At 47.1% G+C, this 26,304-nt stretch overlaps 1 protein-coding gene across 1 annotated transcript in view; it reads right to left on the bottom strand.

The window, feature by feature from the left end:
- Window positions 1-26,304, bottom strand: part of SRRM3 (serine/arginine repetitive matrix 3) — a 244,216-nt gene that overhangs the window by 65,495 nt on the left and 152,417 nt on the right. Inside the window, exons 6-7 of the mRNA XM_078679649.1 lie at window positions 21,474-21,524; window positions 554-658 (exon numbers count right to left, since the gene is read on the bottom strand). Coding sequence (XP_078535775.1) covers window positions 554-658; window positions 21,474-21,524 — 156 coding nt within the window. The remainder of the gene's footprint in view (window positions 1-553; window positions 659-21,473; window positions 21,525-26,304) is intronic.

Here is a 26,304-nt window from a genome sequence, read left to right as displayed (position 1 = left end):
CTTAATCTTCCCGACGGCCCCCCAGCGCCTAGAGACCCTAACGGGTGATTGTGCGCTTTAAAAAAATCAATTTTACAATTGATTTGTCTGATTGCACTGTTTATGCTGTGAGTGAGTTTTTAGGTACTGCTTGGTTTGTATTGAAGTTTATATGGATATAATGGAAGAAACATAAGCTGTATTTTTATGAGGTTTTATTGTGTTGATATTTTAGGGATTTTCTTTATCCGAAATAAACATGATGGTCGGTGAGAGAACATAACAGTCCCTATTCCTGCCAGCTTCTCATCAGAATATAATAGTACTGCGATCACATTGTTAAGAATGATAACCATAAAAGAAAATGTCACATTTGTCAGAGGAAACACCATCTTGGAACTAAATATTTTGATACAAATGGCCTGAATACTCACACTAGTGGCAATTTTACAGCATGCAGTTATAATTTACAGCTCACTCTTCATCTGTTTTTAATATTGTAAAGTCTTTTCTAACTGAAATTATTTAAAATTCAAGCAGTGATGGGTGCATTGTCACAACACCTAGGTCCTACCTGCCAGGAGACTTTCCGCTGCTGTAGTCGGAAGAGGGCGACGGGCTATGAGAACTGCAGCTGCTGTGGCGATGGGACCTCTGTGATGGTGACCCTGTCCGTGACCTGTTGGAAGATAGAGGCAGAATAAATCAAGGCATCCATTATTTGCGTCCAGCCTGAAGTCTAACACAAACAACGACTCAAAACATTCCACCTACTGTTTCAAAACCTTCACACTGCCGAGCAGCTACCGAAGTTACAGTGTTTTTTTACAGATTCTTTATTAAAGTAAAATGACTTTACCTCAAACTAGAGGTCGAAGAAGGTACCCTTTTGAGATTACGTATTTAAAAAGTAAAAATAATTGCGGGCATGGCTTGGACGCCGAAGGAAATGGCCGCACTGCAGTGAGCTCCGACGCGGCGTGAGAGGTTTTCCTCTCCGTTTTCCTGGCAAGACCTTAGGGGCATACTTGTAATGAAAGCCATCAACAAATGATGATACTAGCAGCTGTTTTCTACTATTAAAAGCTTCCTTGCAGTAAGCCGAAGCTCCTTTTTGCATTTATTTGTGCCGTCGCGTTTCCCTCTGGGATTAGCGGCCCCCATTCTGTTTTTGCTGTGAGGGTGATTTTTCCATAGAAATGAAAAATAAGGGGCTGTTTAAGCCATGGAGTCATCAAATTTGAAGTTTTGCTGGATATTTAGAGGTCAATATCAACGTTTTCACACTGGAGTAACTTATATTTATCCCTCAATGGTCTTGAGGTATTTAGTTATTTACAATAATTTTTGTAGTGCCTTCTGGAATTTTCTGAATATTGCTTCCCTTATTCTTATTTGTGATTGGAACTCCTCAACATAAAATATAAACTATCATTGCTGCTGTTCTGCTGTGCATGTTTGTCAGCCTTCTTTAATATTTCTGGCTGTGTGTTCCCTCTATCACTACGTAATGTATGGGGAGAACAAAACCTGCCTGTTGCTCTGTCAACAGCTCTTTTTCGTCTGTGGTTTATTATAACCCTTTTTCTGTCCTTCAAGATAACATGGTGGATTCAGAGCAAGTCACAACAACAACAAATCCCTCACCTTCAAATATCCCACTTCCTAGTTCCAGAATGACATCTAAATTATTAGGAACATCTGCCCTTTCATCGAGGAAGAGGGTTAAAAAAGATCACCTTCACCAACCATATCTCCTCCTTCAATCTCTATGGAAACAATCCTTGAGGAATTTGGAGCACTTAAACTTTACATGGAAGAGACTAATAATCGTCTTCAACAACTGGATGACAAATGGTCAATTATGGAGAGTAGGGTTGTTCATCCAGAAAGTAAAGTGGGAACTTTTCACTCTTATTGCCAATCAAGTCCCCTTATGCAATCTCAGACCTCAAATCTTAAAACAGATTGAGAACCTTGAAAATTGCAATCAATGCAATAATCTACATATACACAGCTTAGTAGAGGGACTTGAAGGACCCATGCCTCTCTCCTTGTTCTAATCCTTTCTCCTTAAACTTCTGGATCTTCCTGAATCTCCGCCACTAAACATTCAAAGGGCTCATCGTTTAGTTCATGCTCCTCAGTCTGCATCTTCATTGAATAAGCCAAGAGGAGTTTTTTAAATATTTTTTAGAATACACAGACTTGCTGAAGGTCCTTCAATCAGTCAATGTTAAAGATAGAATATCCTGGCACCACTCTACCCTTTTCTTTTCACAAGACTATGCTAAAACAACAGCGGACAGATGGAAGAAAGTTTTGGAACTGAGACCAGCACTACGAGACATCAATGCTAGATTCGGTCTTATCCATCCTTGCCTGTTTAAAGTTACTTATAAGAACAAGACCACAACCTATGAAGACCCTTGTCTTCTTCAACGATTTCTGGTTAATTGTAGGCTGGAAGATATGGAAATTACTAGACCTACTGTTTAACGTATTTCAGTAATTGTTGTATTTTCTTAATATAGGTCTGGTTATATGTTTTATACTTTTTATGTTTTGTCTGTTAGCATTCGCATAACTGGTTTCTCCTTTTTCTTTAGGTTCTGCCCTTGTTATAAGTCATTCATGTGACTCCTTTCACGTTTTTGACAATACTCCTCCTTCCTCCCGTGCCCGTCACTGAAAGCTCCAGTCCTTGTACCATTTCCCCCCTTTGTGGCCCCACGACCCCAGAAATGTGTGTGTTTTTTCTGTTATGTTCATTTTTATATTTTATATATGAGTTTTGTCTTCCTATCTCTTTTTTGCTTCATCATGTTTCTGTCTCCCTCTCCTACTTTCTTTTTCAGGAACTTGTTATTCTGATATAGGATCCATATTGATCTCCGACCATGCACCAGTCACCTTTGATTTATATATCCTACCACCCCCTCAGGGAAATAAATGGGGAACAGCGTTTACAACGCAACTTTTACCACGCAGTACCTTTACCACGCAACTTTTACAACGTAAGCGTTACAACGACTTGCGCTGCGGGGTGCTGTAGGATAGGGAATAGTTTAATTTACTATCCAACTCCTTCCCTACTATCCACGGGGACTGGAGTTGGAATAGTAAATTAAACTATTCACTATCCAGCATCCCCCAACGCAAGTCGTTGTAACGACTTGCGTTGTAAAACTTGCGTGGTAAAGGCATGCGTTGTAAAAGCATGCGTAGTAACGACATACATCAAAATAAATGATAGAGATTTAATAACTCTCTTCTCCTAGATTTGCAATTTACACGCAACTTTGAACAATTTATTAACACATTTTTTGAAGAAAATGAATCGCCTGATCTATCTCCTCAAATTATTTGGGATACTTTAAAAGCCGCTTCTAGAGATTTTATTATTAATTTTGTTTCACAGAAACGGAAATCTGTCCCCAATAAATTTAAAGAACTTAACTCACGTATTAAGCAATTAGAATACTCTTTTTCTAACTCTCACTCTGAACATACCATGAGAGACCTAGTGTCTGCTAAATTTGAGTTTAATATGCTTTCTACAGAAAGGACTAATTCCTACCGACTCAGATCGAGTGTGAAATATTATGGGGGTCAGAATAAAGCAGGAAAACTTCTTGCTAACTATCTTTAAAATTAAGAAAGAACACACAAAAATTGATTCTAATTTAACCCCTACAAACCAAAATATACATAAAAATGAAGATATGCTTTTGGAATTCACAACATTTTATCAGGCCCTGTATACCGCGGAATCTCAATCTAATTCCCATGATATTCTTCATTATTTATCATCCATCCCTCTTCCCTCACGTCTTGACATTGACTTTTCTATACTGGAAAATAATATTTTAATCCAGGATATTTCTAATGCTAGTCATTTAATTAAACGTGGCAACGTTCCCGGACCTGATGGTTTCACCATTTAATTCTATTCGCCCTTTACTCACTTTTGTTACCTAAATTTCATCAACATTTCCTTTATTCTATATCTTCTCATACATCGGGTGACTCATTTCAAGAGGCTTTGATATGTCTCAATCTCAAAGATAACAAGGACCACTGATTGTGTAAAAACTATCGTCCTATTTCTCTAATTGATCTAGATTATTAAAAGTTTGCAAAAATATTGGCCCTTTGCTTGGATAAATTATTACCCCAACTGATTCGAAGAGAACAATGTGGTTTCATCAAAGGTAGACATCTTTCGAACAATACTCGATTACTTTTTAATGTGCTTAGAAAATCCAAATCGTATAATTCTTCTTTGGCAGCTATTTCTCTGGAGGCGGAAAAAGCGTTTGATAGAGTAAGTTGGTCTTTTATTTTCTCTACGCTTTCCTGGTTTGGTTTGTGTCCTAACTTTATTAATTATGTTTCTTTGTTATATTGTTCACCTAAGTCATCAATTTCAGTTACTGGTCTTATGTCCCCTTTTTTCCCTCTTCATAGAGGTGTTCGGCAAGGTTGTCCGCTCTCTCCTTTATTATTTATTCTTGCTTTGGAGCCTTTTCTAATAAAAATTAGTTCTAATTCACAGATTACGGGGTTCACCTATGAAGACGCTAGGCTTAAACTTTCCGTGTATGCCGATGATATTTTGCTTTTTGTTTCTCACCCACAATCATCCTTACTAGCTTTTTTATTGGAAGTAGATAATTATGCGTTTGTCTGGGATATAAATTAAATGCAGATAATTTAAAATCCTCCCTCTATATAAGTTATGTTTTCATGCCGATTTCAGTTTGTCTTCCTTTCATTGGAATCCAGATAGGCTTAAATATCTAGGTTTGTGGTTCTCTGATACTGTTAAAGATACTATAACATTGCATTTTAAAATGCTACACACAGTCCTTCTTTCGTATACATCTCATTGGAATCCTTTGTTTTTATCCTGGCGGGGTCGTCTTAACACTATAAAAATGATGCTAGTACCTATTATATTGTTCTATATTACTAATATACCAGTTAATTTTCCTCAGTCTCATTTTGAAAAGATATATTCTGTTTTATCTAACTTTTTATTTAATAATAAAAAACTTAGGATATCACTTCTTAAACTTAAAAAACATAGCACGTTGGGGAGTTAATTTTCCAGATTTCCATAAATAATACTTAGCCTTTTGTCTTAAACAAACAACATTTTTATTACAAGAAAATGATTCTACACTCTCTCCTTCATGGGCAGACATTGAGAAATCAACTTGGTAAGTGGTTGACAGATTTTCTTACGTACAGAACTCAAACTGTTACCTTGGGGACCTTTAGATCTAATACCACCAAAGTCACCAAGAGGGTACCGCTGGGCTCTTGTTTGAGCCCTACTCTCATTAACATTTATGTTACCCCCTTAGCCAAACTTTTGAGGAACCTAGGGTGCAGTCCCATCTCATACATGGACGAAACCCAGCTCCTCCCCACCTCTGATAAAAACCGACCTGATATACATCTCATCTTCTTGAAGGCATGAAGACCATTGCTGCCTGGATGAGAACTAATTCCTCCAATTGAACGCAGAGAAATAGGAGATCATGCTGTTTGGAGGAGCAGGTATAAGCTGGACTCCCAGATGGTGGCCAGAGGAACTGGGCAATGCCCCGTCTCCTAAGGAAGTGGTCAAGAATCTGGGAATCAGGATTGACCAGAACCTCACTCTCGTTGCTCACACCACTATTACTACTGGCACCTGCTTCTACACACTCAGTTTACTTAGAAGAATCTTCCCCCTGTTACCTTCCTCTACCAAAAAAACATTGATGCAACCCCTAGTACTAACTCGCTTGGACTATTGTAACGCACTGTTGGCATCGGCCAACAAAGCCTCCCTAAACAAGCTACAAGTTTTACAGAAAACAGCTGCCCCGCCCGTCTGGTAGCAAAAGCTCCACCCAGAATGGCTTCTACTCCCCTTCTAAAAAAACTCCACTGGCTCCCTGTGAGAAAGCGGGTGAAATTTAAGATAGGATGCACTGTTTTTAAAGCCCTTAGTGAACAGGGGCGTTCCTACCTACCTGCTAAACTCATCAAATACATCCCCTCACTGCCCCTTCGATCTGGGTCCAAGCTCCTCCTCTGCACCCCTAGAATTAAATTGGCTCGCAAGGGTGGCAAAGCCTTTACACATCTTGCTCTTGCTTTCTGGAACGAGCTGCCCCTCCAGATTCGCAACTGCCAGAGCCTCTCTCATTTCAGGAAGCCTCTGAAAACTCATCTTTTCTGATTCCTTTAGGTCTGGCTACTGCACTCCATCCTAAGCGCAGAGATACCCCTTTGGGATGATTAAGCGCTATATAAACTAATAATAAACTAATAATAATAATATTCTTTTTCTTTGATGGAATATTTGTCTTTCACTTCAAGACCCTTATTCTTAACCCTTCTGATTTTTAATAGCACATGCAAAATGATATCTCATATTTTTATTTCTTATAAAACTTTTAAAGATCAATTTTTACACTCATCAATTTGGTATAACACCTCTATTAAAAAATAATAATAAATGTTCTGGACGGATTGGTATTCCAGAGGTTTTAAATGGATACATACATTTTTACAAGATGGTACCTGCTTGCCATTTCTAGTAATACAGTTGTTTTTTCCTTTCCAGACTCGTATGAAGTCACATACTGCTTGCTTATATCAGCAACTCAATCCTCTTATAGCAAACTTTCTCTTAATCAGATAACCTCTCCTTCACCTCCTCCTATTCATAACTTATTGGATGTGCTCCCTTCCGCATCCCAACTATATATACACCTTACGCTGATTTCGGAAGACTGAGTTAAAACAGAAATAGAGAATTTTGGGGAAATTGAGTTGCAAACTACTTTCTCCATTCCAATTTAGCATAAAATCTGGGTTTAAATAAGAAAATCTTCTAGAACGGCTAATGCAATTCAAACCTTATTTTTCATTTATAACCGCCTTTTGACCACTCCTGTTACCTGACATAAAATAGACTCTGCAGTCCATTTTAACTGTTGGTCTTGTTCTCAAACCCTTAGCAGACCTTAAACACATGCTTTTAGAATGTCCTCTTATTTAGGAATTTTGGTTGGAGGTTGGGCAACAAATAAATATGACCTTTAACACGCAAGTCCCATTTAATTTTGCTAACATGGAAATATACTTCTCGGGTATCCTTTTAGGCATGGTGGTATGGAGTCTGCTACAATCATAGGCTTGATAGAGCATATGTCTATCCATTTCATTTCAAACAGGCTTTATTCGATAGCTAGTATCATAAAAGCATTTCAGAATCGTAAAAAGGTATACAATTAGCATTTCATATCAAAGTTAAAACATTTAAAAACCTTGCTATACAAAACCACTCTAAGAAATGGGCATCATATCCACGTCGGTGTTTCACCATCAAGTATAAATTTTCAGATTTTCTAATACAAATGTCTCGGGCATAACAATAAAACAACAACACTTTACAAAACATTCCAGTATAATACTTTACTCTCAAAGCCCTAAAACTAAATACTATTTGTTTCGACATACTTCCTTATTTTGTGCTTTTGTACGGATAATCCACGCACATCCCAAGTACTTAGCAACACCACAAACAAACAATGACCTGGATGAAACTGTTCTCAGGATACGTAGGGCCACAAGATGGTTTCTAGTGCCCAGTTGAAGGCATACAGGCTTGAGCCATTTTGCCCTGGCCTGTTTGTATGCTGGGAAAACAAAGAATAGATGGGCTATAGTTTCTTGCTGAGCATCACAGCAAGGGCAGTTAGCTAAAATGGAGTTTATAGGATCCCATTTTGCCAGAGTGGTGTTTAGCATTAGGGACCCAAATCTAAACTGCATATATAGAGCCCTATCTCTGGGTGTCCTGATGAAATCTAAATAAGGTTCCTGGGAACCAACTAGTTTACGCTGAAAGAATTCATCAGTTAGTCTCCCAAGCCCAGAATTGAGAAGGAGCTGGTGATTAACCCAGTTTCAATAGGTCTTTTTTTATCTCACTCTTGGTCGGAGGGACCTGATTGGCCCAGGATTCAGCTAAACCCAAATTAGTCAACAAGTCTTTCAAGTCCCTAAGCCATTTGACCCTTTTGTTAGTGTCCAGGGTAATCAACTCATAGAGACCAGTCGCATATTTAGAAAGTTCTGGGGTGCGTCTTAGTCTTACCCAATACAAGAGGGGACGAAGTATGGCCACCTCACTAAAAGGGCGTCTACCCATATCAGAGAATAAAGGCTTAAGTGGGGTATTGATGGAGACAGATACCAGTTCTCTGAGGAATTTATTCTCTGATCTTCCAATCTCTTCAGGTTTTTCAAAGCCCCAGAGTTCAGCACTGAACTCACCGCTTTTCCTTCATAAACTACTAGGGCTGGGGCTACCAGTCTGGTTGGAGAGGAACGTTGATCTCTAGCGATGGCGCCTGCCACCCGCTTGTGATGCAATAACATCTTGTTCAAATGTGGCCCCCAATGCATTTTGTCAGAAAGTCTAATGCCCAGGTAGTCGAAGGAATGGACTCTTTCTAAAGGGGAACCATTAAGAGTAAGTGTATTTCTAAAATGTTTCCCAGGATTAAAAGCCATAAACTTAGCCTTTGAGATGTTTATTGTTAGGCCCCTTAATGTGCAAAATGATTGAAAGCGGGTGAGGAGTTTCTGAAGTCCCATCGGGGTTTTTGAGATTAGAAGAGTATCATCAGCAAACAGGAGGGTAGCAATTTTTTCCCCCGCCAGTGTTGGGGCATCAGCTGGAACTTGGCTCATGAAAGTAACCACTCCATTCACATAGAGTGAAAAGAGGGTAGGGGCCGAACACACAACCCTGGCGGACCCCCCTGTTGACCGGTATCTTCTCAGTAGTTTGCCCTTGGTCCCCCCATCTAACTCGGGCATAAGTATCCTCATGAAGGCGTACTAAAAGATTTAAAATGTAGGGGGGAATGCCCATTTGTCTATCGAGTTGCACTTGCTATTAAAATGGGTCTCTTATGGTTACCCATAACTTCTTTCTTAAACATTTCTGCCCGCAATTCACAGTTACATAATCCTAGAATTGAAGAAGTACCTTAACCTCCATGAATTATTCTCTAGTAATGACATTTAAAATTATTGGTTTTATGCCGTTTAGATTTTATTATAGATTGGTTTTATGTTGATACAGAATTAATGCACTTCTTTCTGATAGTGCTTTGTATTTCATATTTGTGATGACATGCTTAATGAGTTTTTGTTCTTCTGTATTCTAATTGCATATTATAAAAATTCTATTTGTGAAAACTTTGCCGGGCGGCTTTTATGTTTGATGGAGCCATCAATCAAGCTTTTAACACATTGGCATGAACCACGACGGCTCCTTCCAGTGACAAGAGATGTTCTTAGGTCCAGCAGACATCTCTAAATGCAGACCATGGGTACTCCATCAGGGCGACAGAATATTTTACTCTGTGGCCTTGACAGAGTGAAATCTGTACTCTGAACTCAAGATCATACCCCAAGCCCTTTCTTACCCAATTTAAAGCAGAGAAATGTCTAAGTTCCCCATTTCTTAATTCATTGGTGGGAACTTGGCACTCATTTTATATTATTATTTTATATTATTTTGTATCATAAGTCTTTCACTTAGAGCAAAAGACAGAAAGGCTGAAAGGGAAGAGAAATATAGGAATGGTAAACTAGGAAAATATGAGGGTAGAGCTATTTTAAGGTATGAGCAGTTTACCAGGACCCCCTGGTAAGTAGTTCGAGACAGTCAGAAAACTCTCTCGCTCTCTGTCTCTCTCTCTCTCTCTCTGTCTCTTTCTCTATCACAACATCTTTCCCCCTTTCTACCTCTCTCTCTCTACCTATCCTTGCCTCGCCACTATTTACCTTTCTATATACGCATATCATCTCTCTCTCCCATCTTAATCAATCCCATTTCCCTCTCTCTACTGCGCTCTATCTTGTCTACCTTGCATCTCTTTCAGCTGACTCCCACTCTTCCTACCTCATCTTTCTCTGCTTCATCGCCCGCTCTCTACTTCTCTGTCTTATTGTATGTTTCGTGTCTGTATCCTTACTTATCCTAAGTTGTTGTAACTCACCCCCTTTAATTCTCCCTCCTTCTTTCACTATTATCATCTACCTCGCTCTGTGTGGACACACTATCTCTATATTTCTAGTATCTCTTCCTCCACTCTCTTACAATACTCCTCTCTACAGTACCTCTTTCGATCTGTCTATGCCCACCTCTGCATCCCTAACTCTATTACCCCACTCAGTACCTCATCACTGTTACCTACCTCACCTCTCTACCTTATTTCTCTCTCTTTCTCACATCTCTCAAAACCTCACCTTTTTCTGCCTGCCCTCTTTCTCTCTCACCACCTAACCTCTCTGTTCAACTCACCATTTATTTGCTATACTACCTCCCTTGTTTTTCTACCTCTGTTCATTCTATCAAACTACTGTCCTTACCGTGCTTCTTTCCCTCACCTCTTTCTCTACTGAATATTTTTCTTCCATCACTCTCTGTCCAACCTTCTTTATGAGTCTCTCCACCTTACCACACTAACTCTCCTTTACTCTCTCTCTACCACAAGATGAACCTCACCTCTCTCTCCACCTAACTCGTCTCTGCACTTCACCACTTCTCTATTTACTGCCAATATCTTTCTACCCTCGCACTTCTCTCTCCCTAGCTCGTCTCTGCACTTCACCTCTTCTCTATTTACGACCAATATCTATTTCTACCCTCAGTTTTATCTCCCTAGCTCGTTTCTTCACTTCACCTCTTCTCTATTTACACGCATTATCTATTTCTACCCTCACACTTCTCTATCCCTAGCTCGTCTTTGGACCGCACCTCTTCTCTATTTACTCCCAATACCTATTTATACCCTCACACTTCTCTCTCCCTAACTCACTATTCTCTTTACCAGGATATCCTTCTAAGCCTCACTACTCACTTTGCACGTTCGTCAACCTCACCGCTTTGTCTCTACATCTCTCTGCCTCTCACAAAATTCACCTCTTTCTTTCCAACTTACTCGCGCTCTCCCTCAATCCTCTGTGTACTCTACCCCTCTACATTACATATCATTTCCTTCTCCTATTTCTGGATCTCTCTGCCTCACTCTTAACCTATTCCTCTACCTCTGTCTCTACCTTCTCCTTCTCCTTCCTACCTCACTGTACCCCTCTTTCTGGCTAGCTCGCCTTTCTCTTTTTAACTTACATCTTTCCCGGGACCACCTATCTACCTCATCTTTGTCTCTACCTCCTTCTACTTCACCCCTCTAATTATGCTGTTTCTTCACCTCTCAGTCCTTCTCTTGTCTCCTGCTGCCTGCCACATATTTTACTAATCAGGACTAGGGGTTACTACATTAATATGTCACAATATAGTGCTGCACTAAGAAGCACTTGTTAAAAGTGATCGTTTTTAAACATGGGCTTGAGATTTGCCCAGATTCATGGGATGTTGAGCCAACAAAGAGACTCAAACCTAGCTTATTCAGTTCCAAAGTAGGAAGCTCTCGCCATCCCGCCACATCTTGATGAGACTGAGCATGGCACGCAGAAGGTGCATAATAGCTCGGCTCAGTACGGGCTCGAATTTCCAACAGGACCTCAAGCTGAGCCAGAGCGAGGCCTAAGCATTCAGTGCCTGCCTTCCAAGTGCGAAATGTCAAGGCTCAGGTGTGGCAACAGGGACCTCTTTAACCTTAACCCCTTGCCTGCAGGGCTAATTCCCCCGCTGTGCAATTTGCTGACATCGGTGATGGTCTGTGGTGAATTCTAAACAGTTTCTTTTAGTAGGTTGCGTCGTGAACGCGGTTGGAGTCCCGCTTGAGAATTTACAGAGGTGTCGCTGGACCGATTGAACTGCTTGGCTCTGACCAGAATCCTGTCGGTGGGGCAAAGTCTCTTCTCGCTCTCCCGCCTGGGAAGGCCCATTGTCGGGGTTGCTGCGGGACTGTACTGTAGTAGGGCTGCGCTGGGGTCCGCTTGTGTGCCGTCTGGGGGCAGCTGCAGGACCGCTGGGGAGCCGTTACTTAGTTGCACGCACAACTCTCACGGGTGGATGAGTTTTGACCAAGACTTGCGCTCGCTGCTGCGGTTCCATTGTGGGCAGGCCAGGTTCATAAGTGGCCTCTGGTTTCTTTTGTCGGCTGGTGTAGTGACGGTGCAGGACTCCAGTCCACCGGTACTCTGGCAGTGGTGTTGTTTGACGCAGGTGCTGATGGCTGGCGTTATGGCAGTTGCCAGCTATGTGGTGACTCGGAATGACAGGTGGTGATGACTTGCTGGAAGAATAGGATGTCAGGAGGGACTTAGCTGCCATGTGTCTCCGCCTTGCTGAGGTGGAGTGTCTGTAGTGGGTTGACACGTAGAGCGTAGGGATCCTCTCTTGCCTGGCTTGGGGCCACTGCCGACTCCATCTTGAGGCGGTGTGAGGACTGACACCCTGTGCTGATCTTCACCCGTAGCATCTGCGGACAGGAGCAGGGATGCCGCTTGACTTGGACTGCCGATGCTCGGGGACGGACGGTCACCTGGGGAAGCGTTAGGATGAGACGCGGTTGGCGCTTGATGTGGCTTACGTTTCGTTCACCCATGAGGCTGTCCAGGGACGTCGGTCCGTCTTGGTGGCTGTCTGGTGTGTCAGGGTGTGCTCTTGGCTTTCTGTGAGTCCTCTTCTCGCTTTGTTGATCTATTCAGCCCACCTGTGTTCCTCTGATTTTCGGGGTGACAGGGCTGTCACTCTCTTCTCTTCGAGGGCGTTGCGTTGCGCTTGGACCTCGAGGCGGCGCTGTCATGGCGCCCGCTTCTGCCTTCGCTCCGGCATGCTTGTCTGGACTGGTCACTTTGTGTAGTGCTCCTTGCTTGCTGGGCGATGTGACGTCCGGTCTCGTGTTGCTGTCTGTTGGAGCGCATTGTGCTGTGGTGGCCTACCACGTGGGGTGTGCGACTCTTGTCTTGCCAATCATGGGTCGCGGCCGACTCCTTCTTGAGGCAATGTGAGGGAGCACACCGTGTGTGGTTTTCAGCATACTGCAGGGCTTCGCTGGGGCGGCGGAGACGTGGGTGCTTTCCTACCCGCGTTCAGCAGTGCTTCTTTGTGGAGATGTCTCCTGGGTGCTGTCTGTGCAGTCAGGTTCACTGGCGCGGCTTTCTGCGCGCTTCTCGCTTTGCGTGCTCAGTCTCCTTGGATGCTTTTCCTGGCACGTGGGGTGCCTGTACCCCGGGAGGAGCAAATGACGTGATGTCTGCGCTGTTGGTGGTGGCTTTGAGCGGCCACGGGTGGTGCGTGTTCCGCACCAGTGTGTTCTTGGCTGTCGACGGGGGCAGTTCCCTTGAGGGGATGCAGTTATGGCTGGCTTCCCCTTGTGCTGTTGATGGCTGTCCATGGTGCTGCTGCCTGTACTTGGCTCTGAGCTTCTGGGTGGGTCTCGCATGCCATGCGTGGCTGTTTGAGCATGGAGATATTTGCAGTGGTGCTGTAGGACGTCGGCTTTGAGCGGCCACGGGTGGTGCGTGTTCTGCACCAGTGTGTTCTTGGCTGTCGACGGGGGCAGGTCCCATGAGGGGATGCAGGTATGGCTGGCTTCCCCTTGTGCTGTTGATGGCTGTCCGTGGCGCTGCTGCCTGTACTTGGCTCTGAGCTTCTGGGTGAGTCTCGCATGCCATGCGTGGCTGTTTGAGCATGGAGATATTTGCAGTGGGGCTGTAGGACGTCTCTTGTACCTTCTGGCTGTACTGCCCTTTCGTGGTTTCTGCACTGATGTAGAAGCCAAGCCGAAGCAGGGTGCCCAATCTGTTGCGGGGAACGTGTCTGCCTTTGTTCCTGCTAGCAAGCTGCCCACCCTCTGGTGGCTCAGTGTGAGGACCGTGTGGGGGGGGGGCCTCCGTGGCCGCAGCAGTTTTCACCTGGGTCTCCGCACTGCAACGGTCTTGTGCAAGTGATGGCTTTGTCCGGGGGAGCACTGGTGTGGACGGATTGTGGGCGCAGGGCGGTGCAGCGGGTGTTTCCAAAGAGGGCCCCATCGTCTTCCTGGTACTGAGGGCCTTTGGAGACGTGGCAGCTTCTGCGGTGTCACGTGTTTCCTATTGGGTGTTGCAGTGTCAGCAAGTGGCTGTTAGCTGGCTCAGGGCATGGTCTGCATCACCTTTGACTCCCCTGGCTTAGGTCCGCTCTGGCAGCATTGGCTTCCCGTCTGGTTCAGGGAAGGGTTCCTTATTTGTTGAGGGCTGAGTCTTTGCAGGGTGTGACCCATTTGCCAGGTGCATAAGGCTTGTGTGCGGTTTATTTACCCCTGCTAGTAGGTTGGGCCGTGATCAGAGACAGAGTCCTCTTTCTGGGGTCGCAGGGTGCCTTCATTGTCCTGCTGGCTCTTGTGTTTGCCTGGTGCTGGTATGCAGTCTATGCAGTGTGGCTCCTTGGCCACCAGGTGGCGCTGCCACTGCTTTCCAGGCCGTGGCAGCTTTCCTCTTGTTGCGGGCCACGGGGAATGTCCGCGCAGAGATAGTCATTCCGGTGGTTGCTCCCCTCTGCCACCCGTGGCAGATGCTGCGCCGCTCGTGTCAGCTCAGCGGCACTGCAGGCCCCTCGCATGCCAGAGTTCCCTCCGCTGGAACAGCCCTTGATCAGAGCTGCCAATGCGGGCGGGGTATGCAGTGCTGGACAGCTGGTCCGCTCTCTGGGCAGTCCGACGGGATGGCCTCGGCATGTGTTAATTTCACTCCCCCAATTCCTGCCCAGGCTGTCCTGTTACCCCGGCTTGCCGCTCCTGATTGCGCAGGCAGTGCAGGCGGGCTGCTGGAGAATGACGACTGCCTTGCGGGATGGCAGGGGTGACTTCCGCTTCTCCTCCGCGTGCCGGCGGGGGTCGTGGCTGGCGGTTGTGTGGACGGCGAGACGCAGCTTGGCTGCGAGCTCTCGCCTCCTTCAGGAGTCTGTGGGCTTCAACGCTCCAACAGCGCGGTGGCGCTGGACATCCTCCTTGTCCCACCAACGGCACCCATGGAGGGAAGAGTCCTCAGGTCTGGTGAGTCCCCGCAGTGCCGGATGCAGACGGGCGGTGCAGGGTGCAGCGCGGCATGCAGGGCTGGCGTAGTCACAGCATCTCCTTGTAGTGCTGAAGACGCAGGGAGTGCCGTCTGTGGAGCAGTGCTTTGCTCACACGTGGCAGGGATGCTCTCGGGGGCACTGCGCAGTGGGGGTCGCGGGGCTCTTCACTTTCGGCGGCGATTGCCGGAGTGTGGCGGCGGCTCTATTGCCAGAATAGTGAAAGGACTCACGCTTTCTCTGGCATTCCGGCAGCTGCTGCGGGGTGTCCGTCCACTCCCCCCTTCTTGCCAGAACTGCCGTGGGTGGAAGAGAGCCAGTCTCCGTGTCACCCTCCTTACAGGCAGAGAGCCGCGTGGCAAGGTGGAGCCCGACCTTACCTGCAGTCACGGGTGGCGGCTCATTTCCTCCTCACGAGGGACGACAGAGCACTAAGTGGCAGGGGTGCTGGGCTGGATACCCACCTCGTCGCCATTGTAGTGTTGGGCCTAAGGCCCACATGGCATGGAATGACGGACACTAACACGTTGCAGTATAGTGAGATAACTGGCCTCGAGCACGTGCACCCGGGCCCTTTTATTGACGGGTCCACGTCACTCGTGGCACCTGTGATGGATGAGTGTGGGGGGCAGTGTGTCCAGCCCTCAAGGGAGTGGCTGGTGTTACAACTTCCAGCGGAACACTAGAATGTGTCCCACAGGACATTACAGTCATGCCCACACCCGATTCTTCAGAATGTTCAGCACTGCAGGGGAATTAGCCCCGCGTGTGAGCATTATGACCGTTATGATGAGCACACGGCCACCGTGGCTCATGAAGAGCTGAGCTCGTCATAAGCATGGGAGGGGTTAAACTGCTATTACAATCTGCTTGGAATCATGGTGCTGGTCCTAAAGGCTGGCCTTCTGGAAATGATAAGATTTGCACTGTTGAGTCCTGGCATCAGCCGCTACTCTAAAATAACTCTCTAGATGCGCTGTTTGCCTGTTTGGAAGAAGATATGATGTCAGTGCTTAATTTGTGCCGGTGCTTTCCGGTGCTTAGCACCAGAACTTCTTTATCAGGGCCGGGTTTAGACATACCTGACTGCCAACTTGCATAGTGGTAACATGTGTCACACAATAGCGGCACATCAGGGCAGTCTCCGGTGAAAAGCCAGTCGATATATCACAAACTAAAATAAATCCGTACCTTCAGTCAGTCAGTGTTGCGCTGGGTGGGCCACTGACTGGGCAGGATTTGGTCCTGTGCACGGCAGCGTAACGTTTTAAACATTCAAGGCTTCCCTCCTTATCATGACGCACACACGCACGACTCACCGGCACTATTCAGTCAGTCAGTTCAGTAGAAGCAGGAAGCAGCGTGTTGGTGCAGTGCAGCAGCAGGCTGCAAGCCTCGGAATCAGATTAATAAAAGCAGTAAGTAATTCTGCTTTTTCTTGAGCTTGCCGGCCATTAGACTTTTATGCCAGCCAGGTGTAGTGAAATTAATTTGTACCCACGTCGCTCCTCCTGGGAACAATGCCCCATCATTCATAGCAGCTAAGCTGACATATGGGAGATTTCCTCGTAGACAACTAGTTTTGTCGTGCCCTAGAGACGACCCTCTAACAGTCTAACTGATCCTCACTTCCGGGCTATACTTAGGAATATTTCTTTACTGCATGCTTGTTTTGGCTTCTGATGTTCTAAACAAAGTAGTTCCGAGAACATTATGTTATGTTAAAATAGTGCGGATAGCTACGTTGATTAATGTGCCTGCTTTTTATAACAATACATTGTAATACGTTTTCAGTCTTCCGACAGTGACAACTCTTTCCTACTGTGTGCCCCTCGAAAACAGTTTGTTTAATTTTGTATGTGCTTCTCTTTAAATTGAATCAGAGTGAGACCAATTCGTGATTGGGTGGGAGGCAGGTAAATTGCTACAGAGAGTTAAATCTGTAGGAATTAATATGTTGGTATCGCTCCCTACTAATCCATACATTTATATGACGCCTAACCACTACCAGCAGACTCTAGAGATTCTTGTGTTGTGATGTTGTGTCCCAAGCTTTAAGATCAGCAGTTTACACATGTTCTGAATTGCCTGAATAGTTGGTTTGCTGCTTTAAAAAAAGTGTTGAGTGCAGAAGTGAAGGGTCGTGGTGCAGCCCTTGTGAATGTTCAGCTAGAAGCAGGCCCCTGCGGGGCTGGTTTAAACTGTTGATAAAGAAGGTGATTTATTTAAAGTGTTCCAGGTCTGGGTGCAGAGTTCAGTGGGAAGGAACCAGTAGAGCAGAGGGAATGCGCCTGAGAGGCCTTGCAGAAGTGAGCACGTCTAGTGAGGCTGCCGGTATTATAACGTGTGACTGACAAGCAATCACACTTGAATGCAGGGTACCGGGCAGACCCCCAGGGGGCTGGAAGGTCGGCGGCCGTTTCTGAAACAGGCGGCTGGCTTTGTTACTGGAGGCCAATTTTTTGTGTGCAAAATCGTCCTGCAGTAACAAAATCAGAAGGCCACTGTGGCAGGCGGTACTCTGCGGTCTACACTAAGCACATGGTACTGCCAGCCTCCCTTTCTCCTTCCCAGCCGGCCCCAGCAGCAAGTACATTGTAGAGCGCAGGCTCAGCGTGCACACGCTTCACACGTGCTGACCCTGCATTGCTTTTTTTCCTTTTTAAAATAAACATCACCCCATCCCTATGTGGCGTCATTCAATTGGGTAGCGCGGAAGCTCTACACATTTAACTGCTCTAGTGTGGTTGGTCTGCCGTGTCCCCGTGGCCTCTTCCCTCACCATCACCATGGCACGCATTTGCATATTATATAATGCTTATGCTCGCATAGAGCATAACCTTTAAATAATATGCAAATGCGTATCTGGAGTCCCCAGTAGTTCCTCTCTGCAATATGCAGGAGCCCCTCCCTTCCGATATGTAATACCTTGCTGGCTACCCCTTGCCATGCACACATGCACAGGGCTCCCTGGGTGCTTCTGTTCTGAGGCAGAGTGACCTCAAGTTTTGGACCAAGACTGTGTGGCACTTTCTCCAGTGTTGTCGGGCCAGGAGCGTAGAGGGCGGCAAAGGCAGAGCATACTGGTGGTGGTGAGTATAACCTGCTAAGTATGCATTGTCTGAACTTAGTGTGTGCCATTTCCATGCTTTCTGGCCTGGGCCATAGGTACTGGAAATAGAGGCGTGGATGCTGCTGCAGGAACTCCAAAATAATCGGGGTAGAGTTCAAATAGGGGAATGGACAATATAAGGCCTTTACGTTGTTTTCTTTTCGTCTTGTCACATTTGCTGTGCGTTCAAAGACAGGTCAAACGGCAGGCTATGTCATCTGACAAAGTGCTGTTTATTCTTTTTAAATGGATAGTGGTGTTTACTTTTATTTTTGTGACTGTAACATTTGTGGCTTTTGTAAAACAAACTATCTGTAAAGGAACTGCATAAATATTTCAAAAGTACATCAGCATTTCGAGAGGTGAAGCACATTATTTTGTAATTCTGAAGTGTGATGAAAACAATGATATTAATAGGAACAACATTAATCAAGACACCTTACTTGGTGATGTGCAAATTGTAAATATTTTCTAAAGCCCAATTTCCATTCTTTGTTGTTTGAATGGCACATCGTTTTATCAGTAAAACTGCATGTGGGATTTTTTGGCAATTTGAATGGAAAATGTGCTGTCCGTAATTGACAGAGCGCTGCCACAGCATGTTTTAGTAATATTTTTGCAACAGTGGTTTCCAAAATGCCCCACTTCTTACATACCACACCCTCACCACCTCCGCCGGAATTTGCAAGGCTCATTTGCTATGCTTGTTCTTTGTGTGATGCTTGGATTTTTCACAATCCTACCACTTCAGTGATGTAATTGTCATTTTAGCCAATTTGTTCCAAAATTGTACTTTAAATGCACTTTTGTTTTCATCATTTTCAAAAGTGGTCATGGGTTAGAGGAACCTCCTTTCAAAACCTTATTTGAGGAAGGCTCCCTTGCTGAAATTCAGATCGGTTATTACATCTGCCTTTCAGCAGTGCCAGTTGAGGATGTGGGTGGGGCCAATAGAGTAAGAGGGTGAGGCCAGTGGAGCAAGTGGGTGGAGCCGGGGAAAGTGGGTGTGGCCTCTTACAAAAATTGGAGCACCTGGGCTTAATATTTTACAAATTAAGCACTGTATGATGTAAATCTTGGGCCTACAGAATTGACAAAATTTGGACCCATATTGGCCCACCTGAGCAAACGCTTGGCCCATCCAGATCAAAATTCCTGAAACTGGGCCTGAAAGACAGAGAAGGGACTCGACCGCCCCAGCAGTGCAGAACTGCTGATGAAGACTCCCGGGAAACGAGGTAAAAGCCACAGAGATGCGAGTAGTTGAGCTAATACATTCCCTGCGCTCTTCCGCCACCTGGCGGATAATTAGGAAACAACAGGGGAGAGAATATGCTTAAAAACTGACGATTTGTACAACACTTGCTGCTAAGGGAGAACACAGAGCAGTTGAAAAGAACACAAAACAGATGCAAAGAATACACCATTTCCGAAAATATACAACAAACAGTGCTCGGAGAAACCATCTCTACCCATTGCAATCATGGAACAGGCTCCAGTGTGTGACGTAAATCTCGAGGCCAGGTCGTGTGAAGATGTTCAAACTCCTGAAACGCTGCAAGACTATTTTAATGGAAGAGGGTAGCTCTCTTTCAAGCACCTCTGCTCAATGAGGTAGGTCATTAACCTACATGGATTTTTAGGTCTCGCTTGACCCTGCCATCTGTCACCTGACCTGTTAACCTACACCATTATTATTCTACAATTCTTTTCTTCCACACCAAACATATCCATTCTCATGCTATCTACTTGTAATTCTTCACATTACCCACAACATTTCTTTACAGACAGACCTATTGGCATGCCAATGCTTGTCTCGATTTGCAGATGAGGCTTGGGTATCATTTAGTAACTATAATGCACATATCTGTGACACAACATTACTTCTGATGGCAACAACTGGGCAGCGGGAAATACCTCTAGTGCGAAGAGCATAGGAGGAAAGTCTTAGTAGGGTGGCGGGGGTAAAAGTTGGTTGAGGAGACGACTAGCTTGGATAATTGGCTTCAACCCACTATTATCAAAAACGGTGCAAAACAAAATCAGCACTCCAGGAAAAATGGATATAGTCTACTGGAGTGCTCCGCATACACTATTAAATAGCTCAACAAAGTCCAGCGGTGGTATTTACATTATTATAAAGAAACACCACAGTGTTTCGCAACTTTCCAGTAACAATTGGGAAATAACCAGTGGTAACGTACTCATATGTTGTGCATCTTTACTGGGCTGTCTGCTGGTAACCATTACCACAAATTGACTGTGCGGTGTTACAGTAATTACCGGATATGCTTAAATGCAATAAAGCTGTAAAACTGTTTGGTAAACAGATTACCAGATTTTTTTACTGTTCCGTTGCATTTCCACCAATGATTAATTGAGAGTTACAGTTGTCAGACTCTTGTCATAACTGCATTATTAACTTTGGAGTGGGTCAGTAATGCTGAACGCTCGTCACTGACAACAAGTGGTTTCCTGGAGGTCATGACTTCAAATCCTGGCAAGACAAAATCATCCTTCCACCTTTCAGTAGGTCAATAAATCGATTACCATAAATCGGGTAACAATTACATGCGTTATTTACAGTGCTTAGAAACAAGAGACGCTTGGTAAGTAGTGCTATATAAAACACAAGTTATTATCAAACAGCAGCATGTATTAGATGACGAAATTCAATAAACATGCTTGGCATACTGGCACTACCTAATGCTGTTTGACACCATTCTGAGTTTAGAAAGAGTGTGAAGCTTTTTCAATTTAAATGTATTTGTTTATTCAATAAAACCATTACAAAACCCTGAAAGCTTTTATTGGTTGGTATGTGTATATTTTGGGTGAAAATGATACCTAGCTTGCTATAAGGACAGAAAAGCTTGTGAAACAGGGGCGTAGAGCAGACAGAAACAGTTGATGTGTTTGTCTGCCAACGTGCAATCAGGAGAGTGGGTGCTTAGAGCGCATTACCCACACTCTACCTTTGATCAGGTCCCATGATTTATAGCTTAGGAAAATGCCATCTGTTTATGACCTCTGCAGAAGGCATTAACCACTGTTGGTACCCCAAGCAGTTGACAATAAAACCTAAATAGTGTTCCTTATTAATAATGCACTACTTTGCTTGTCCCTCAGGGTCCTATGACTGGGAGAGAGGCCATACTATGGAAACCGGCCTAAAAAAAGAATGCAGTGTGGTGGCCGTGGTATGTACACCACACAATCAGCTGATTGGTTTATATTTCAATGACATCTTGTGATGCCATTTATGCAAACAGTAGGAAATTCTACATATGCTCCACAGCACGTCTGTCACATATTTGAGGAAGAATAGCTCACCTCTTTCTGTCCTTGGTTCTGTCTTTCCTTTTGTTCTTAGAGCTCCTTGACCTAAAAGACAACAGAGAACTGAAATGACAGCAGCTGTGAGCATCTTACACATTCAGGATGATAGAGGAGAAAACATGGTATGGTGAGTAAAACAGAGAGGAAGGCAGCATAAGACAAGGAAGGTGGATTAGAGAAAGGGTCATGACAAGAAGGCTAAGCGAGGTTATAGGAAAGTGTGGTATGAATAACAGAGACAATAGAAGGTCGGATAGGAAGGAGAGCACTCCTAAAGATGTTAGAGAAAGGATTGTTAGGTGAGGAATGAGATAAATGTGAAGAGAAAGGCAAGGGCGGAGGAGGGTTGTCCCACTTTCTCAGAGCCAGCAGGTGAAAAATTAAATGTTTTTCATTGTTTTATTTTTCACCTGCTGCTTGAGCCAGCGTGCGCAGGGAGTGGCCATTGGAGGGGGAGAAGGACTGGTTCATGCACTTCTAAGTGCGCATGTGTGTTTGGCTGGTCATCTCAGGCCGGCCAAACACACATGTGCACTATACAGCCAGGTTGGAGAAACAGCACAGACTCTCTGAGCGGAGGATCAAAGCAGTCCACTCAGGCCAATGCCTGTGCCTCTCTCATGGCTTGAGAGCAGGTTGGGGATTGCACAGGTTGTTTCAGTGTCTGCTACGACCAGGACGAACAACACTGAGGCGTGATGCAGGAGACGTCCGGCAGCTTCAGGTAAGTCTTCCTTTTTAGGTCGAGCTGACGTTAGCATTCATGCGAAGCATGAATGCTGTCAGCTCGACAACTAATGTGATCCGTTTTTAGGAGAGTGGACACCAAAGTGTTACGAGCGTTTTCAGTGCCGGATTTCACCTCGGGAGCGCGCAGCATTGTCTGCAGTGGCAGTGTCAGTTTCGCTTTTTTATTACTTTCGTTTTTCCCGAGGCTGGCTGAGGCTGGCTTGGAATGAACAGGCTTGCCCCCGCGCATGCGCAGAGTAACTCACAGCCCTTGTTTATATTTGTTTTAGTTCCGTGATGCTCCGATCTTTGCCCCTTCCGAGTGGAGCTTCCGAGTGGAGCTTCCGAGTGGAGCTTCCGAGTGGAGCTTCCGAGTGGAGCTTCCGAGTGGAGCTTCAGAGTGGAGCTTCCGAGTGGAGCTTCAGAGTGGAGCTTCAGAGTGGAGCTTCAGAGTGGAGCTTCAGAGTGCAGAGTGGAGCTTCAGAGTGGAGCTTCAGAGTGCAGAGTGGAGCTTCAGAGTGGAGCTTCAGAGTGGAGCTTCAGAGTGGAGCTTCAGAGTGGAGCTTCAGAGTGGAGCTTCAGAGTGGAGCTTCAGAGTGGAGCTTCAGAGTGGAGCTTCAGAGTGGAGCTTCAGAGTGGAGCTTCAGAGTGGAGCTTCAGAGTGCAGAGTGGAGCTTCAGAGTGGAGCTTCAGAGTGGAGCTTCAGAGTGGAGCTTCAGAGTGGAGCTTCAGAGTGGAGCTTCAGAGTGGAGCTTCAGAGTGGAGCTTCAGAGTGGAGCTTTAGAGTGCAGAGTGGAGCTTCAGAGTGCAGAGTGGAGCTTCAGAGTGGAGCTTCAGAGTGGAGCTTCAGAGTGGAGCTTCAGAGTGGAGCTTCAGAGTGGAGCTTCAGAGTGGAGCTTCAGAGTGGAGCGGAGCTTCAGAGTGGAGCTTCAGAGTGCAGAGTGGAGCTTCAGAGTGGAGTGGAGCTTCAGAGTGGAGCTTCAGAGTGGAGCTTCAGAGTGGAGCTTCAGAGTGGAGCTTCAGAGTGGAGCTTCAGAGTGGAGCTTCAGAGTGGAGCTTCAGAGTGGAGCTTCAGAGTGCAGATTCAGAGTGCAGATTCGGAGTGCAGATTCGGAGTGGAGCTGAGCTTCAGAGTGGAGCTTCAGAGTGCAGAGTGGAGCACTCTACAGCACCCCGCACTCTACAGCGCCCCGCGCTCTACAGCGCCCCACGCACTACAGCGCCCCGCAGCGCCCTGCACTCTACAGCGCCCCGGGCTCGACAGCGCCCCGCGCTCTACAACGCCCCGTGCTCTACAGCGCCCCACACTCTACAGCGCCCCGCACTCTACAGCGCCCCGCACTCTACAGCGCCCCGCACTCTACAGCGCCCCGCATTCTACAGCGCCCCGCACTCGACAGCGCTCTACAGCGCCCCGCACTCTACAGCGCCCCGCACTCTACAGCGCCCCGCACTCTACAGCGCCCCGCACTCTACAGCGCCCCGCACTCTACAGCGCCCCGCACTCTACAGCGCCCCGCACTCTACAGCGCTCCGCACTCTACACCGCGCTCTACAGCGCACTGCACTCTACAGCGCCCGCACCGCAGCCTACAGCGCACCACAGCGCCCCATACTCTACAGCGCCCCGCACTCTACAGGGCAACGCGCTCTACAGCGCAACACACTCTACAGCGCAACGCACTCTACAGCACTCTACAGCGCCCCGCACTCTACATCGCCCTGCACTCTACAGCGCCCCGCAGCGCCCCGCATTCTACAGCGCCCCGCACTCTACAGCGCCCCGCACTCTACAGCGCCCCGCACTCTACAGCGCCCCGCACTCTACAGCGCACCGCACTCTACAGCGCCCCGCACTCTACAGCGCCCCGCAGCGCCCTGCACTCTACAGCGCCCCGGGCTCGACAGCGCCCCGCACTCTACAGCGCCCCGCAGCGCCCCGCACTCTACAGCGCCCCGCACTCTACAGCGCCCCGCACTCTACAGCGCCCCGCACTCTACAGCGCCCCGCACTCTACAGCGCCTCGCACTCGACAGCGCCCCGCATTCTACAGCGCCCCGCATTCTACAGCGCCCCGCACTCGACAGCGCTCTACAGCGCCCCGCACTCTACAGCGCCCCGCACTCTACAGCGCCCCGCACTCTACAGCACCCCGCACTCTACAGCGCTCCACACTCTACAGCGCTCCGCACTCTACACCGTGCTCTACAGCGCACTGCACTCTACAGCGCCCGCAGCGCACCGCAGCGCACTCTACAGCGCACCGCAGCGCCCCATACTCTACAGCGCCCCGCACTCTACAGCGCAACGCGCTCTACAGCGCAACGCGCTCTACAGCGCAATGCACTCTACAGCACTCTACAGCGCCCCGCACTCTACAGCGCCCCACGCTCTGCAGCGCCCTGCACTCTACAGCGCCCCACAGCGCCCGCACTCTACAGCGCCCCGCACTCTACAGCGCACCGCACTCTACAGCGCACTCTACAGCGCACCGCACTCTACAGCGCACTCTACAGCGCCCCGCACTCTACAGCGCCCCGCACTCTACAGCGCCCCGCACTCTACAGCGCCCCACACTCTACAGCGCCCCACACTCTACAGCGCCCCACACTCTACAGCGCCCCACACTCTACAGCGCCCCGCACTCTACAGCGCCCCGCACTCTACAGCGCCACGCACTCTACAGCGCCCCGCACTCTACAGCGCCCCGCACTCTACAGCGCCACGCACTCTACAGCGCCACGCACTCCACAGCGCCACGCACTGCGCCCCGCACTCTACAGCGCCCCGCACTCTACAGCGCCCGCACTCTACAGCGCCCCGCATTCTACAGCGCCACGCACTCCACAGCGCCACGCAGCGCCCTGCACTCTACAGCGCCCCGCAGCGCCCTGCACTCTACAGCGCCCCGCAGCGCCCTGCACTCTACAGCGCCCCGCACTCTACAGCGCCCCGCACTCTACAGCGCCCCGCACTCTACAGCGCCCCGCAGCTCACCGCACTCTACAGCGCACCGCAGCGCCCCATACTCTACAGCGCCCCGCACTCTACAGCGCCCTGCGCTCTACAGCGCACGCACTCTACAGCGCACCACGCTCTCAGCGCCCCGCAGCGCCATGCACTCTACAGCGCCCCGCGCTCTACAGCGCCCCGCAGCGCCCCGCACTCTACAGCGCCACGCACTCTACAGCGCCCCGCACTCTACAGCGCCCCGCACTCTACAGCGCCCCGCACTCTACAGCGCACTCTACAGCGCCCTGCACTCTACAGCGCCCCGCACTCTACAGCGCCACGCAGCGCCCCGCACTCTACAGCGCCCCGCACTCTACAGCGCACCGCAGCGTCCCGCACTCTACAGTGCAACGCAGCGCCCCGCACTCTACAGCGCCCCGCACTCTACAGCGCCCCGCGCGCAGAAACTTTTACAAATAATAGAAATCCCACCATCGACAGTAGTCAATTTATCCACGAAAGTATTGACAAGGGATGAGGAATCTGTCCTCAATCTAGGTTTAAAATGTGTTCCCAGTCAGCAAACATACAAGGCAGCTCCAATAATATCCTATTGGCGAGCTAGTCCTGACAATAGTGAAGAACGAAATTAGCAGTATTTCACTATCATGACATGTAATACATACCTACACATGTCCCACCTTTAACATACACTGCACCCTGCCCCTGGGAGTGTCTTGGGCCTACCTTAGGGGTGTCCAACATGTAGTAAAAGGGAGGCTTAGGGCCTGGCAAGAGACTGCACTTGCCAGGTCGACTTGGCAGTTTAAAACTGTACTCAAAGGCACTGCAATGGTAGGCTGGAGACACGTTTACAGGGGTGCTTATATGGTTGGCACAATCACTGCTGCAGGCGCACTAGATGCATTTGATTTACAGGCCTTGGGCACACACAGTGCACTTTACTAGGGACTTACCAGTAAATCAAATATGCAAATTATGGAGAACCCAGCAGAATAAAAAATGACAGAGGTAGCATTTGCACTTGAGCACTGATTAGCAGTGGTAAAGTGTACGGAGTACATAAAACAGCAAAAAAGAAGTCCAGCATAACATCAAAAATACAGGTGGTAGAGCAAAAAG

This window comes from Lissotriton helveticus, chromosome 3_1, assembly GCF_964261635.1.
Source record: "Lissotriton helveticus chromosome 3_1, aLisHel1.1, whole genome shotgun sequence".
Classification (NCBI taxonomy): domain Eukaryota; kingdom Metazoa; phylum Chordata; class Amphibia; order Caudata; family Salamandridae; genus Lissotriton; species Lissotriton helveticus.
Note: the sequence above shows the minus strand (reverse complement) of the source record. Positions and strands in the feature narration are given on the sequence as shown.